General features: G+C 38.3%; 1 protein-coding gene across 1 annotated transcript in view; it reads right to left on the bottom strand.

Moving 5' to 3' along the window:
- LOC131068951 (nardilysin-like) overlaps nucleotides 1-18290 on the bottom strand; it is a 250475-nt gene that overhangs the window by 168596 nt on the left and 63589 nt on the right. The window contains exons 5-8 of the mRNA XM_058004237.2: nucleotides 8957-9030; nucleotides 8611-8706; nucleotides 8399-8518; nucleotides 8073-8306 (exon numbers count right to left, since the gene is read on the bottom strand). Of these exons, the coding sequence (XP_057860220.2) occupies nucleotides 8073-8306; nucleotides 8399-8518; nucleotides 8611-8706; nucleotides 8957-9030 (524 nt within the window). The remainder of the gene's footprint in view (nucleotides 1-8072; nucleotides 8307-8398; nucleotides 8519-8610; nucleotides 8707-8956; nucleotides 9031-18290) is intronic.

Here is an 18290-nt window from a genome sequence, read left to right as displayed (position 1 = left end):
AAGATCAACGTGAAAACATGAAGATCGCTCCTGTCCCTCTCCAAGGGACCAGGGCGATGAGGTACGTATCTACCATTTTCAAAATTTTGGCGCTAAATAAACATCTTTGAATTCATTTTAAATGCTAAAGTTTGATAAATTCAAAAAACTCAATTAATTAGCATTTAAATATTGCGCTTAATATTTATTAATTATTTTGCCTTTAAAAAAAAAAAAAAATCGAATTTATTAATTAAAAATAAAAGGCATTTAATAATTAATTAATTAATAAAAAAAATCGATTGGAGCGCTTGGTATTTTAAAGGTCGGCCTTGTTATTTTATTAAAAAATCGTTTAAAATTGCCTTATTTTTACCAAGTCGGCCTTGGGGGTGAATGGTGAGGTGAGCGCTATAAAGGGAGAGGTGAAATCTTCATTTTCACAATATTATTTATCATCTCACACATGCGATTCGAGGAAGAAAGTGCGAATTTCATTCCAAGAAAGGTGGTGCGAACTATCATCCAAGGTGACGCTAACATCATCCAAAGGTGGTGCGACACTTGGAGATTTATTTGTGCGAACTTGAAGATCCATTTGCTAAGATATTGGAGATCACATCAAGGACATATCAAAAGGTGGCGGAATTGATATTTTGAAGAAGAGATCACGTAGAAGACCATTTTTCGATCTTTTTTGCCTAGGCGATTTTGTCCTTTTTGCATTCTAGAGTTAGCTCTCTATTGAGGTATGGCGATTTGATTTTATTGTTTTATTTGTTGATCGTCATATTTTAAATTTTGAATTTTGAATTCCTAGCTCAATCGTTTTATTTTAGGAAATGATAACTCAAAGACTTATCATGAAGTTTCCTAAAATTTATCCTCAAATCTATGTTATTTATTGCAAAATCTAGCTTCTCATTATGAAATGTTGTGTAGGTATGGCGACCCCGAAGGCGGGAGCATCCACCAGTCGCTCAGCTCTCATGAAAGAAGATCAGAAGACCGATGAAGTGGAGACCAAGATCGTGTCGAAGTGGAGCAACATTGGAGATACAAACTTGGGTAACTTTAGCACGAAGAAGTTTCGAGAGGTCCCTTACATTGGCAAGCCATCACCTGTCGCCCGGAGAATAATCGAGAGTGGTATCATTAAGGCGGCCGGCTTTCCTCCAGCTGTTCAGTGCCATGAGTTGATGATCGAATGTGCTCGTCACTATGATCCACAGTCCAGAACGATCGTGTCCAAAGAGGGAAACACTTTGGCGTACCTTTCAGAGGAAGCTATAAGTGAAGCTTTCCATCTTCCAGAGCATAGGGACATGATATACAAGAGCATAGAAGGAGCCAGATCAATGTACGAAGATGATCCAGATGCTTGTCTAAGCATAATCAATAAGAACTGGCTACTTAAGAGCCGTCCCCGTCTGAGCAAGGTCCCGAACACACCGCACAGGATTGATTTCCAGGAGGAGTACAGAGATTTAATTACCATGCTCAACCGAGTTACAGGAGCCCCTCATGCCTTCTATTTTGAGAAGTGGATGTTTTACTTCATCCAGGTGATTGTTCAAGGGAAAGGTACGATACATTGGGCTAGAATGATTAGCCATTGCTTGGACGTACAGTTGAGGAGACTCAAGGCTACTAAGTCTTTCCACATGAGTTCATATGTCATCTATGCCTTGATCAGGAGTGTTGAATACGCAGGACTACCTCACAGAGGAGTGATTGGAAGAGGACCCGGCGAGGTCAGAGCTTGTGATTCCTATGCCTACTTGCATCATCCGCCAGGGAGCAACTATAAGTTGGTTAATGATACTTTCACGATGAACATCACAAGGACATTGCAAGGTGGAATTCACAACAGGTTATCTCAGGATGCCCAGGAATTCATAAAGAGGTACGGTGCTTGGTTCATTCAGTTTCCCAAGTTCACTTATATTAGAGTGCATGGATGTCCTTTACCACCATACATGTTGCCGAGATATCCGACAGACAGAATTGTGTTACTTGAAGTAACAAGACAATTGGCAGCATATGTGAAGGCATTCAGACACAGACATCAGAATGGAGTTCCAGTACCTATCATTTTGGGTAATTCAGTTGAGGTATGTCCTAATGCTTTAGCCATGGATGACGCAGAGAAGGAGTTAGCCTTGTATTTTTTTTCATCTTTTGCTTTGAGAGAAAGCTTTGATCCACATGGACATTTAGAGGAGACAGTCGGCAGGAAGTTTAGACATGAGTATCAGATTGAAGATTTTATGATGAATCTCTTAGATGATCTTGAAGTGAAACGAAAAATGCATTCTAGATTACCTTTGGATTTCATCAAGAAATGCAGGATATACAGAGTGGCCGACCAAGCTCAGGACAGTGGCAGACATATCCAGTCTTCCTATGATCGAGAAAGCAAAACAATAAGGTTAGATTGGAATGAGCCCGAGGTCGTGGATTTAGATACTTTGATGGCACCAGTCTTGTCTTGTACTCGCAGATGGGTTGACATTCAGCATCAGAAGTTGAGAGAACAAGGCATAGCTATGACTTTCACTTTGGAAGAGAAACCTGCCGAAGGTGGAGCTAGTGTGAGTGAAGGCAATCCTAATCCTAGAAATTCAGGTGAAGGAGACCTTCGATGTGCCAGTGAGGGCAATCTCCATTCAAGAGGTTCGAAGAGGAAAGAGAGACCTGGAAAGAGAGAGTCCTCCAAGAAGAAACAAGAGGCTAACAGAGATCAATCATCCGGAACATCTTCTAGACCAGAGAAGAGAACAATTCAAGTGGAAGAATCCATGGAGTCTATGGTACAGAACGACAGGCAGGAGGAAGGACAAGCACAACATGGGTCACCAGATGGATCTCTCCAAGACTATGAGTTAGATGAAGACAAAGAAGACAATGAAATATCATCTCCTCCCAGACAAGAAGAAATAATGCATAAAGAGATTCAAGTTCAAGAAACAAGATCGATTATCCCAGATTGGTTGAAGGAAAGATTAACCAAGGTGATCGTAGTAGAGGACGAGGACAATGCAATTGATTTAGAGAGCCTTGTTGGACGTTCACACGAAGTAACAGAGAAGAGAAAGGCTACCAAGATGTCCAAGATGATTCGAGATGAGACTGGATCCAGGAAATTGCAGATAGCTACACCGGCAGCAGACAAATATGAAGGTGAGATCCTAGCAGAAGAATATGATATACAGACTTTTGAGTTAGGACCATCCACAGCAGAGCAGACTTTAGATGATGCTACCGATTCATTTGAAGCATTGAAAGACAAGCTTAAAGAAGAAATGGAGAAGAATAGAAACCTTGAGAGAGAGGTCGGTGCATGGAGGACATATTTCAGTCACATCAATGAACCTTTAAGACGTCAGGATCCAGTTAGATCACCAGTACAAGCATTGCCGCTTCAATCAATCAATGAAGCAGAAAGATTCAGGAACATAGTCCAACGTACAAGTAATTGGATGGATAGATCTCACACAATTGCCATTGAATTTGTAACGAGGATGATGAAGATTATTCATCAAGCTATCCAGGTTCTTGAGATGATCCACAATTTGATGATAACAGTAGCTGCATTCGCCCATACCAAGGATGTTATCATTCCTGTCTTGAAAGTTATTAGACACACATCAAGGAAGATTTTAGCGCAGGAGAAGATCTTGGAGGGAGAATCTCACAGTTTGTTCCATTGGTCAACCTTACTCCATATGAAGAGTGTTTTCTTTGAAGACATCAGTACTAGATGTGGCCAAGTTGAGGAGGTGATCAATCCGATCCAGGACAGAGTATTTGAGGTACTTCGTACCATTCTTGGCAGAAGGATCGAGGTCGAGACAGATGTGGATATGCAGGAACTAGAGGATAGAATCAAGATCATCTTTTGCAAAGACGCAAATGTTACAGATGAGCAGTATGATCAGATGTTTGCCATCATGCTCCTGATTGAAAGAGCGAAGGAACTTGAACCTTCATGGGACGCAGCTCTTCTAGATGCATTCGATCAGGTCATCCACTTAGAAGAGAGTATGAAGAATCTTCCCGAGATTCCAATTGCAGAAATCGAAGGAATCGTGACAAGATTCATTGCATATGCCAAAAAAGAACATTGGAAAGGGAATAAGATTCTAGATGAAAGGTTGTTATAGATGACATGGCATCTTATTTGTCATTGGTTTATGTCTCGTAGGTTTTTGTGCCAAATTTAATATTTGGCTATGTATTTAATATTGTTCAGTAAAAAGGAAGCCATTTGTAACAAACCCTAATTAGGGTTTAGGTGTCATGATCTTGACCGTTGATCTACTTTCAATCTGGACCTTTCATTGTAATTGGGGATGCTATTTATACCCCCATTTTTCATTTCATTTGGTAATAGTGTAATAGTCAATAGTTGATGTAATAGAGAAGAGAGATTAGAGCTAGAAGCAATTTTATTTTGTAGCAAGATTGAGTTTGAAGAGAGAAATTCAAGCAATTGTTGTACATGATGATTTGGAAATCAATAAAATATTGAAGTTATGGTGTTTTGTTGCAAATTTCTTGAGTTATCTTCATGGTTGTTTGATTTACTTGAATCGTGCTCAATCAAAGTAGCTTGTTAGTTTGAAGGACATTGTGTGAGACTTGATCTTTGGTAGGATTCGTAATCCAAACCACTAGCTTCTTGCTGATTGTACGAACGCCTTGCGTGGTTGACTGGAGAATACTTTGAATCCCTTAATCTTCAATCATTATTGTATCTTGGATATGTACCTTCGTGGTAGTGTCCATGATCTTTGATGCATTGGATATCATTTTATTACCTTAGAAGATCGCACTAATTTCAATTGAGTTGTTATCTTATGGCAAAATTGAAGTTGGTTGAATCTTGCCAAGTCTTGTCCATACTAAGTCATTCATAGGGTTAGATTAGATTAGACCTCTTTCAAACCCTATCCTTTTGTTATTTTTGAAAAGCTTCTTAGTTTAGTAAAATCTTGAGCTTTCGGAATACGTAAGGCCCCTTGGAGGAAACAGCAAATCACATCATACCGCTGGAAGCTTGTCCACACGTAGAGACCCTACTAAAAGAACCTTGGAGTCTACCTAACTGATCCTTTATGCGAATCTTCAGCAGTTAGAGACTATTTTCTCAAGAGAGGATAAGATGCCTATTGGTATTTTATTCTGTGTATGATGGTGTACAAAATACACGTCAACACTACCCCGGCTATTAATTGGTGGAATTTTCCAGAGAGGACATGTGTCCAAGCAATACAATTATTTCATTGGTCAACATTAAATTTTTTGTAATAAACCCTAATTAGGGTTTTCATTGTAAAATCTTGGCCATTGATCTGGAATTGATCTAAGCCATCGAATTGTATTGAGGGCACTATATAAGCCCTGGCATTTCATTTGTAAAGAGCAATAGAATAGAGTTAGTGAATAGAGAGTAGTTAGAAGGTGATTAGCAGTTGATAGAATAGCAATTAGAGTAGAGTAGAGAGAGAAGGCAAAGATTGTTGCCAAGATGTTGTTGTAAGAGACTTGTAAAACTTCATTGAAGAAATGGTGAAATTTATGGGTCGATTCGACAATTTGCATGGTCTCTATACTTCTCATACTTGATTTCATGTTAATAGATGAGTGGAAGAAATGTGCTTGATTGATGGTGAAATTCGCATATCCATACTACTAGCAGTTTGTTGATTGCAGACTTGCCTTGTGTAGTCAACTGGAATCATTCAGCTTAAGCTTAACTTCAATTGTCGCTTCTTCATTGATATGCATCAGCCTGATGGTGTCTATGCCTGCAGTGATGATTTGAACATCATAAAGCTTTCCTTTGAAGATTGCACTAACCTTGTGGAGATGGTCCTGGGATGTCAAAACAAGACTTAATTAGAATTTCATCAAAGCTCAATCATTGCTCCTACATTCCTTAGTATTAGGATTAGATTCTTTCCTCACCCTCATCTTTTTTCCTTTTTTTCAAATCTAAGGCAATAAAACCCTGTGTTCCAGCAATATTCAAAGCAAATCAGAAGTTCAGTCATCAAGTGTAAGTCCCCTTGTGATTCCAGCAAATCACATCATACCATAGAGAGCTTATCCACACGTAGAGATCCTACATACAGAACCTTGAAGTCACCCTGATTGATCCTTTTCGCGATATCTTCAGCATTCAGAGGCTTTACTCAAGAGAGGATAAGGTACCCTTAGGTATTTTATTCTGTGTTTGATAGTGTACAAAATACACGTCAACACTACCCTAAGTTGCCACTTAGGAACAGTTTGTCTTGAAGGATTTGAGGTCCCACAACTTTGAGAGCCAACACTGCCACTATGTACTTCAATCTTAGTCTGACATAAGAAGCATTCAGCCGTCTTTCTTTGAAGAGTTCTCTCAGACCAATTCATATACCCAATAACCTTGAGGACAAATTTTGCAAAGGCAATAACTATGGGAGAAATAAAAGCAAGTGCCAAATCTTCACCCAATCTTTTGCAATGAGATTAGCACAGAGAACAAACAACAGGCCAAATAAAAAATGGAACATACTATATCAGGTAAAAGTATTTATCATAAACAAAATCAGAAAACTTCAGAGCTGATCTGACAATTAATGGATCATTGATCTAAAAACATATATAACTAATATAAACAGTTGATAAATAATTTATTCTAGAGCATAACAGATGGTCAAAAGGCATATTTCCAGACCAAATGAATAGAAGAAACTTAAAGAAAACTAAGATTTACACTATTGCAACAGCAATAGCAAAAAAAAAATGGCTTATGATTGTATGGAATTTCCCAATGAAGAATCAGCATAGGCTAATGCAATCAAAATGCAGAATGTGTGAATTGCCAGTTCAAAAATAAATCATACTAGTCACAGTATTTATCAGGAGTGGATTCAAACATCTTCACGGTCAATCTTACTGGACCATTGATCTGAAAACAAATAGAAGGAATGTAATAATTACCATCCATTTTATTATAGAGCATGAAAGACGGTTGAAAACCTGAATTCTGGAACAACAATTAGAGTACATACAAGAAACAAAGAGGAAACGCAAGATTTACACCATTGAGATCAGAAATGTAAAAAATATGCTAAATTGTTTTCTCAATAAATGATCACAGACGCTAATCCAAAGGATAACAAATTTTCAGTTATTCAACAATACAAATGCAGTACACAGCACCCTTTGGTCAAGAAAAACAAATTTTGAGCTATTCAAAACTATAAATGCAACACATAACCCTTTGGTCAATGACTTGACTAAATGATCTCAAATAAGAACAAGTCTTCTTAGCGGAAGACCGGATTGTCTTATGATGCTAAGCACAGAGACTGGATAATGCAAACCCCAATCTGCATACCTGTTACTCTTCAATCACAATATTCAAACAAGTATGAAAAGAGTTATGCAAAAGTTCACAGTTCCACATAGACCAGCATGGACCTCATAAATGCATCCATCCTGCAAGTTTAAATTTACTGGAGCTTGATGAATTTCTAAGGTGGGATAATATAGCATTCTTATCATAGCACTATATAAGCCTATACAAAAAATATAGGACACGGCAAATAAACTATCCAAGGAATTTGCATTGCAAAATTAGCTAATTGCCCTCTTAATGAAGGCGGCGACCTTTAATTGACTTGCATATTTGAATGTTTAGCTATCTGACATGGATTCAAATTTATATATGACTACAATCAGTTAATTCTTAAGAGTTATGCTAATAATCTGTAACAAATAGTATTGTCTTACAGAAAAACATTTGAATTCAAAATAAGACAGCAGCATTACAAGTGAATGCACATTGTTAGCATATTTTAAGAAAACATGTTAGGAAGAAAATATTGCTGCTTCCATAGGTGTATGGAGGTATAAATGAATAGCAAATAAACATATAAATCAATCTGATAGCTTACCAAATTTTAAGTAAGCAAATACACTATAGACGATGAAAAGCTAGTAAAATATACTAATGAAAAGAAAAAGAAAAATCAAGAAATTTCCTGGACACTCTTACACTAAATGAAGACATATCAAAAGATCTTTGAGATGTATACCATGACCAATGAGATGAGATAAATAATCTTCTGGCTTTTTTAAGTATTCTTTATCCAGACAGGGCAATGACCATGTCACTTTAAGAAAATGAAGATCTCTGACAGCCTCCACCCAATAGATTCTCCCTGGCTCCCAAACAGATCCATCCTTGTGGAAATCCAACTTTTCAAGGCCACCTTTTCTAGCATTACTAAACATCTCCACAACCCATTCCTCTAATGTATCCAATGGCTCTGCAGCATCCACACTTATCATATTAATAACAAAAGACCAAGTACCAAAAATGATCATTCCAGTAACAAAAAACCTTAAACTTCCCACTCACCGCCACCAATTATAGCAAGTTTCATGCGTCCAGCCAGATAAGTCTCTGTGTACAAATCTAAAATTTTCGTCCGCATATCAATGCCTTTAGACATTGGTTCCATCAAGCTTTTCTTGTTACCTGTAAGAAAGCCCATCAAATAACATCCTACTGCATGCCCTAACAATAACGAAGCTAAGAAGATGTCCATAAAAGAATAATTGGTAACATACCCCATGTAAATCTATTAAAAGGATGCCCTGGGAGAGCAGAATGGCATTGCAGCTGCTGAAGACGACAACTATCATTCTGTAAGACTTGGTCAAACTCTGTTGCATATCACATTTTTTCAGAAATTAGGAACACTTCAGACACAACTTGACAACTAAAACAAAAACAATAATTGCAAAAGAAAATTGTAAACAAACCTCAAAATGCAAGAAAAATATGTAAGCAAGAAGAACTTTTAAGAAAACTACATCTTCTATTGAAGTAGATACAGCAGGAACAAAACCCAAAGTATCCACAACACTGACCAAGAAACACATATAAAGATGAAGAACCATCAAAAATCACCACCTGAATCAACTGCCTGTACTTCACGTTCCATAGCTTCAGCTTTCACCAATGGTGAAATGAAAAACTGGGAAAACCTATAGAAATTAATCATGCAAGTCAACAACACAAAAATTATTTGTAAGATCATGCTTTGAAGTTATAAACTTCTTTTCTATTTAAGATTGATTCTAAACATTGACCAAGAGCACAGCCTCAAATTCAATAACTCATATGGATGTGTTATCCTAGCAATGACCACCAATCAAAAAAACTAACATAGCACCTACAAAATAAAGAGACATCACTTTCAGAGATGATTGTGCATAATAAAAGTAAAAAACATCAAATACAATTGAAACGATGCCTATAAATTTAAGCTTATGGGTTCCTTTAGCAATACTATAAAGCAAATAAAAAGAGTGTATAAATTATGCAAGAGAAAACATTGCAGTCAACATGTTTTGACCAATTTTTCTCATCTAACTGTGAATAAAACCTGTTTAAATCACACAAATCATGTTTAATGTATCTCCGACCAATTGTCCATGATTCGTATTCATTAGGATGCATTTTGGATTGTCCATTTCACATTTTGAAGGCTTTATACACAATTTGGAAGAAACTTAGGACAAATATTGGTGGTGGCCAATCCATGCTTCATTTTCCTATGACTACAACTACAACCCACACATTTTCTTTTAGTCGCTATGTCAATTAAGGCAATTAGCCTAATTGGTTTGCATTTATAGTATCAATCTCTATCCCATTTATTCCAATGCAAGCCAAATATATGATTCTTTGATTAACATACGGTAGTATTTAAATTTTTAATTAACTTTGTATTTTTCCATGACCGCTTTTTATTGTCAATTCACTAAATTGAGTGTTCGGCATGTTAACAAGAGTAGACTGCCATGAAATGTTGATTGTTTGATTACTCTTCTATCTGAAAAAACTATTACTAGAAATAATGAACAGAAATGACAATTGCATACCAGATACAGTAGTGAAAAAGTATCTTTATTCACATGTAGTTCCTACAAAGTAGACAAGAGATGATCGGCCAAGGATCAAACTGCTTTCCCATACTAGGAAAAGTCTATTCAAAGAACTCAATGGTTATCATGCAATACAACCCATCTACAATGGACTCCTATAACTACCTAAAAGTTGACAAACAATTACTAGATAGTTGGATGCAAGCATACTAAAACAACATAATAAAGGCATTGTATGCTAACTACATCATTGCCCCCTCCAAACAAAAGGGAAGATGACAAAAAAAAAAAAGCAACGATCAAATAACGTTAAGTAAGGTTTTCCAAACTTGGAACAGCGTTGAAGAGGAAGCGGAACCTTTACATTCATGCTTCTAGCTGTTAATGTTTGTAGCTTCAATCGAATGATCATTTAGAATACATATAATATATGTTGATTAATAATAATATATTATTATGTTATATTATTATATTATTATTAATCATATAAAATTTAATATTCAATATTAATCTATTATATTATTCTAAATTAATAATTGATTCATGAAACATTATAATATTGATTAAATTATTATAATTAAAGGAGAGACATGTTCGTTCAAGGACATGCCTCTCCAAAGGAATATATATAGTATAATGTTATTCAATTTGAGAACACATAGAATTCCAAGAATGCAAGTATCAGATTGAATCAGATATATACATTAAAATACATCCAATAAAACCTGGGAAAATCAACATGGTATCAGAGCTCAGGCCTGTGAAGTTTAATTTGGAGGTTGGAGAGGGTTGGAAAATTCAATTTTTTCTAGAATTTTCAGTCTGAAATATGCCATTGTACGGCCCTTGGTTGGCCTCAAAATGAGGACTTGTTGACGTGTATTTTGTACACAATCATACACAGAATAAAATACCCAAGGGTACCTTATCCTCTCTTGAATAAAGTCTCTGATTGCTGAAGATGTCGCAAAAAAAAGGATCAATCAGGATGACTCCAATGTTCTTTTATGTAGGGTCTCTACGTGTGGATAAGCACCAGTGGTCGTTGTGATTGCTGTTTCATCAAGGGGACTTACGTATCTGAAATGCAGGAACAAGATTTCCTAATACTAATGAATTCCAAAAAAAAATCAAAAGGGGAAGGCTTGCAAGAGATAAACTCTAATCTAATCCTATGAACAACTCAATGTAGGCTAGACTTGGCAAGATTCTACCAACTTCAGTATTGCCAAGGAATTACAACTTTACTGAAACTGATGCGATCTTCTAAGGTGAATAATGATTTTCAAATCATCAAGAATCATAGGCACTACCATGAAGGTACATATCAATGACTCAATAATGAATGAAGGTTTATGCAATCCAAATATTTCCAGTCGACCACACAAGGCGTCCTTACAATCAGCAAGAAGCTAGTGGTTTGGAGTATGAATCTCACCAAAGATCAAGCCCAACACTTAGTCCTTCAAATTTAAATACTACTTTAACTGAGAAAGATTCAAGAAAGTAAACAACCATGAAGATAACCAAAAGAATTGCAATAAAACACCATAACTTCAATATTTTATTGATCTCAAAGCCATCATAAACAACAATTGTTTGATATTCCTTCCTCAAAGCTCAATCTTGCTACAAAATAACTTGCTTCTCAAAAACTCTAACTATTTCTTATTGCTCTCTCTTAATTCTATATCTCTATATCTATATCAAAATGAAAATGAATGAGGGTATTGTTGTGACCATCTCACACATCGCCCCATCGCAAATGGGGACCCCCTCTTTTTGCTCGTTTTTCGTTCGTTTTCGCTTTCGTTTTTAGGGTTTTGTTAGTCAGTTAGTTGTCTGGATTTAGGGTCAAGCCTTAGGGTTTTTATTTTTGTCTTTTCAGGCCAAAATCCAGTCGTTTTTGAGAGCTTTTGAGCTTCCTTTTCTAGGATGCAAATTTTGAATGCAATGAATTCGCCAGAATGGTTTGATGTTCAATTGGAATGTTGATGCAGAGCTTAAATTTGTCTAAGTGTTGGGAGAGAAGTGTGAATTTTTGTCCGATTGAATATTTTGACTAAATTTTGACTTTTTTGATCTTTGATCCTGGGCATTGGAAATGATTTGTTTTTGCCTTGTGAAGTGTTAAAATGTGAAAAATCATGTTATTTTGGCCTGTAGGAGCAAAATCGCTCCTGTCCCTCAGTGAAGGACGAGAGCTCTTTTCCAAATATCTCACTATTCTTGCAGAGTCAAGACGAATTTCAAATTGGAAGTGATGGAGAACGGCGAGATCTTTCCATTGAATATAAATTGAAGATTTTCATGAGCACCGAAACGCCTCCAGGAGGAAAATCGCTCCTGTCCCTCAGTGAAGGACCGGAGCTACAAATCAAATTTTGCCTTGTCCTTGCGAGATTTCGTTGACTTGATGATTTGAAGAGGTCCAAAGGAAGATGCTTTACCAAATGAATATAATTTGAAGTGCTAACACAAAGGAGAATGGTCCAGAATGCAAAGTTCGCTCCTGTCCCTCTCCAAGGGACCAGGGCGAAGTACCTTATAACCCCCGTCCCTCTCCCAGGGACCAGAGCGATGTCCTTCATTGGGCAAAATCCAGGCAAAAATCAAGACAAGTTTACGTCCAAAGGCAAGGAAGACGGTGAAATAAACTCATTGAATACAAATTGAAGATTTTTAAACGTCCACAAGGGTCCCAAAAGGCCTAGTTCGCTCCTGTCCCTCTCCAAGGGACCAGAGCGATTTTTGTTATAATTGATTTTCTTGCCAAGTTGCAGACGATATCAAGGCATGGATGAATGGAGTAGAGCATGACGAATCCGTTGAATATAAATTTGGGACCTGATAAAGTGGAATGAAGGCCACAAGGGATGGATCGCTCCTGTCCCTCTCCAAGGGACCAGGGCGATACAGTGGTTCAAGGCCGTTCCTCCAAGTTCAAGACCTTCTAAGACAAGGAACGAGGATGGCAAGAACATCTTAAGGCATCTTCATCGAGCACAAGCACTTAAAGGTCATCACAATGAAGAAATTTGCACCCTAAGACCTAGTTCGCTCCTGTCCCTCAGGAAGGGACCAGGGCGATGTTGGATATATTGGCCATTTCATGCAAGATTTACGTAAGAACAAGGGTTTGCAAGGTCTTAGAGGGTCCATGGTGCCTTTTGAAGGTGATACACAAAGATTTTGAACGTAAAATGATCACCAAGATGTACATAGGGACCATATCGCTCCTGTCCCTCTCCAAGGGACCAGGGCGATTTGCTTTGGATTCTTCGTTTTGTTTCGAGTTCATGCCAAGTCAAATACTCCACAAGATCATACAAGGTTTGAGACATCGTTTGAAGATCACATGCAAGAGTTTTGAACGTCCAAACGTTGCTAATCAAGTTAAAGAGCTCATATCGCTCCTGTCCTTTGGACAAGGACCAAGGCGATCCCATCAAAAGCACTCATATTCCTTCACAGTCAAGGCAAGGCGAGGATGAACAAGGTAAAGGACGGCGTTTGGAAGACATCACAACGAAGATTGAAGTTTAAAGATGCTAAGATTATGGAGAAAGACATGGATCGCTCCTGTCCCTCTCCAAGGGACAAGGGCGATGATCCCTCTAAATGTCCAAACACCACATGCAAACAAATGGAACGAGCATAGAAGGAACGAACAAAGATGTTATTCGCTCTACAAAGAAGGATCGAAGATCAAAAATGCGAGGTCTACGTAAAAAATGGAGATCGCTCCTGTCCTTTGGACAAGGACCAGGGCGATGAGCACCCAAAGGCACATACGCGCACATGCAAGACGATCTAACTCAAAGGACCCATCAAAATGATCGATATTGAACGTGGAAAGGAAGGAGATGAACGTTGAAAACATGACAAAATCATGGATCGCTCCTGTCCCTCTCCAAGGGACCAGGGCGATGAGGTACGTCCCTTTCGTTTTCATAATTTTGGCGCCAAATAAACATTTCAAATTTTCCTTAAATGCTAAGTTCGATAAAATTGAAAATCCTATTTAAATTAGCATTTAATATGGCGTTGATCATTTATTAATTATTTTGCCTTTATTAAAAAATCAAAATTTATAAATTAAAAACGAAAGGCATTTAATTAATTATTAATTAATCTATAAAGAAAAATCGAATTGGAGCGCCCGTATATGGAGGTCGGCCTTGCTATTTAATTAAAAAATTATTTTAAAAAATTGTTTTATCTCCAAGTCGGCCTAAGGGCATGGAGAGGTGCAAGCGCTATATATGGAGGGTGAAAACTATTGTTTTCACATCATTATTTTTATCCCTCTACATGCGAATTAAGGAGAAGGAAGGAAGTGCGAAGTGTGGGGTGCGAATTCCATTCAAATCCAAGGTGGCGCTATTACATCAAAGGTGGTGCGATACTTCATTTGAGCGAATTTGAAGACCACACCAGAGGCGATATTTGAAGATCACGTTCAATCCAAAGGTGGCGAAGTTGATCTTTTGAGGAGATAACTTTGGAGATCATTTATACATCAATTTTGCCTAGGCGAATTTTGTCTTTTTGCATTCTAGAGCTAGCTCTCTATTGAGGTATGGCGATTTGATTTTATTGCTTTATTTATTCATCGTCATATTTTAAATTTTGAATTTTTGAATTTTGAATCTCTTAGCTCAATCATCGTTGTTTTTTAGGAAATGATAACTCTAGAGACTTATCATGATGTTTCCTAAAAAATTCTCTCTCTAATCTATGTTATTCATTGCAAAACCTAGTTCTCATAATGAAATGTTGTGTAGGTATGGCGACCCCGAAGGCGGGAGCATCCACCAGTCGCTCAGCTCTCATGAAAGAAGATCAGAAGACCGAAGAAGTGGAGACCAAGATCGTGTCGAAGTGGAGCAACATTGGAGATACAAACTTGGGGAACTTTAGCACGAAGAAGTTTCGAGAGGTCCCTTACATTGGCAAGCCATCACCTGTCGCCCGGAGAATAATAGAGAGTGGCATCATCAAGGCGGCCGGTTTTTCTCCAGCTATTCAGTGCCACGAGTTCATGATCGAGTGTGCCCGTCACTACAATCCACAGTCCAGGACAATTGTGTCCAATGAGGGAAACACTTTGGCGTACCTTTCAGAGGAAGCTATAAGTGAAGCTTTCCATCTTCCAGAGCACAGGGACATGATATATAAGAGCATTGAAGGAGCCAGATCAGTGTACGATGATGATCCAGATGCTTGCCTAAGCATAATCAACAAGAACTGGCTACTCAAGAGTCGTCCCCGTCTAAGCAAGGTACCGAACACACCGCACCGGATTGATTTCCAGGAGGAATACAGAGATTTGATTACTATGCTCAATCGAGTTACAGGAGCACCTCATGCCTTCTATTTTGAGAAGTGGATGTTTTACTTCATCCAGGTGATTGTTCAAGGAAAGGGTACGATACATTGGGCTAGGATAATTAGCCATTGCTTAGACGTACAGTTGAGGAGACTCAGGGCTACTAAGTCCTTCCACATGAGTTCATACGTCATCTATGCTTTGATCAGGAGTGTTGAGTACGCAGGACTACCTCACAGAGGAGTGATTGGAAGAGGACCCGGCGAGGTCAGAGCTTGTGAATCCTATACCTACTTGCATCATCCGCCAGGGAAAAACTACAAGTTAGTTAATGATACTTTCACGATGAACATCACAAGGACGTTGCAAGGTGGGATTCACAATAGATTATCTCAGGATGCCCAGGAATTCATCAAGAGGTACGGTGCTTGGTTCATTCAGTTTCCCAAATTCACTTACATTAGAGTGCATGGATGTCCTTTACCTCCATACATGTTGCCGAGGTATCCGAGAGACAGAATTGTGTTACTTGAGGTAACAAGGCAGTTGGCAGCATATGTGAAGGCATTCAGACACAGACATCAGAATGGAGTTCAGGTACCTATTATTTTGGGTAATTCAGTTGAGGTATGTCCTAATGTCTTAGCCATGGATGACGCAGAGAAGGAGTTAGCCTTGTATTCTTTTTCATCTTTTGCTTGGAGAAATAGCTTTGATCCACATGGACATTTAGAGGAGACGGTCGGTAGAAGATTTAGACATGAGCATCAAATTGAGGATTTTATGATGAACCTCCTAGATGATCTTGAAGTGAAACGAAAGATACATTCTAGATTGCCTTTGGATTTCATCAGGAAATGCAGGATTTACAGAGTGGCCGACCAAGCTCAGGACAATGGCAGGCATATCCAGTCTTCCTATGATAGAGAAAGCAAAACAATAAGGTTGGATTGGAATGAGCCCGGGGTCGTGGATTTAGATGCTTTGATGGCACCAGTCTTGTCTTGTACTCGCAGATGGGTAGACGTTCAGCATCAGAAGTTGAGAGAACAAGGCATAGCTATGTCTTTCACTTTGGAAGAAAAATCAGCCGAAGGTGGAGCTAGTGTGAGTGAAGGCAATCCCAATCCTATGAATTCAGGTGAAGGTAACCTTCGATGTGCCAGTGAGGGCAATCTCCATCCGAGAGGTTCGAGGAGAAAAGAAAGAGTCTTCCAAGAAAAAGCAAGGTGCCAACAAAGATCAAGTACCAGGTACTTCTTCTAGATCAGAGAATAGAACAATTCAAGTAGAAGAGTCCATGGAGTCTATGGTATAGAATGACAGACAGGAGGAAGGACAGGCACAGCATGTTTCGTCAGATGGATCTCTCCAAGACTATGAGTTGGATGAAGACAAAGAAGACAATGAAATGACATCTCCTCCCAGACAAGAAGAAATAGTGCATAAAGAGATTCAAGTTCAAGAGACAAGATCGAATATCCCAGATTGGTTGAAGGAAAGATTGACTAAGGTGATCGTAGTAGAGGACGAGGACAATGCAATTGATTTAGAGAGCCTTGTTGGACGCTCACATGAAGTAACAGAAAAGAAGAAGGCTACCAAGATGTCCAAGATGATTCGAGATGAGACTGGATCCAGAAAACTGCAGATAGCTACACCGGCAGCAGACAAATATGAGGGTGAGATCCTAGCAGAGGAATATGATATACAGACTTTTGAGTTAGGACCATCCACAGCAGAGCAGACTTTAGATGATGCCACCGACACATTTGAGGTATTGAAGGACAAGCTTAGAGAAGAAGTGGAAAAAAATAGAAAGCTTGAGAGAGAGGTCGGTGCATGGAGGACATATTTCAGTCACATCAATGAACCTTTGGGACGTCAGGATCCAGTTAGATCACCAGTGCAGGCATTGCCCCTTCAATCGATCAATGAAGCAGAAAGATTCAGGAACCTGGTCCAGCGTACATGTAGTTGGATGGATAGATCTCATACAATGGCCATAGAGTTTGTTACAAGGATGACGAAGATTGTTCATCAGGCTATCCAAGTTCTTGAGATAATCCACAGATTGATGGTAACAGTAGCTGCATTTGCCCATACCAAGGACGTTATCATCCCTGTCTTGAAAGTAATAAGACATACATCCAGAAGAATTTTAGCGCAGGAGAGGATCTTGGAAGGTGATTCTCACAGTTTATTTCAGTGGTCAACCTTACTCCATATAAAGAGTGTTCTCTTCGAGGACATCAGTGTTAGATGTGGTCAAGTTGAGGAGGTGATCAATCCGATCTAGGACAGAGTATTTGAGGTACTTTGTACCATTCTTGGCAGAAGGATCGAGGTCGAGACAGATGTGGATATGCAAGAATTTGAGGATAGAATCAAGATCATCTTTCGCAAGGACGCAAATGTTACAAATGAACAGTATGATCAGATGTATGCCACCATGCTCCTGATTGATAGAACGAAGGAACTTGAACCTACTTGGGACGCAGCTCTTCTAGATGCATTCGATCAAGTCATCCACTTAGAAGAGAGTATCAAGAATCTTCCCGAGATTCCAATCACAGAAATCGAAGGAATCGTGACAAAATTCATTGCATATGCTAAGAAAGAGAACTGGAAAGGGAATAAGATTCTAGATGAAAGGTTGTTACAGATGACATGACATCTTATTTCTCATTGGTTGATACCTCATAGGTTTTTATGCCAAATTTAATATTTGGCTATGTATTTAATATTGTTCAGTAAAAAGGAGGTCATTTGTAACAAACCCTAATTAGGGTTTAGGTGTCATGATCTTGTCCGTTGATTTACTTTCAATCTGGACCTTTCATTGTAACTGGGGATGCTATTTATACCCCCATTTTTCATTTCAATAGATAATAGTGTAATAGAGAGTAATAGTCAGGTAATAGTCAATAGTTGATGTAAGAGAGATTAGAGTTAGAAGCAATTTTATTTTATAGCAAGATTAAGTCTTGAAGAGAGAAATTCAAGCAATTGTTGTACATGATGA

This window comes from Cryptomeria japonica, chromosome 7 (genome assembly GCF_030272615.1).
Source record: "Cryptomeria japonica chromosome 7, Sugi_1.0, whole genome shotgun sequence".
Taxonomy (NCBI): domain Eukaryota; kingdom Viridiplantae; phylum Streptophyta; class Pinopsida; order Cupressales; family Cupressaceae; genus Cryptomeria; species Cryptomeria japonica.
This window is presented reverse-complemented; position numbering and strand designations above follow the sequence as displayed.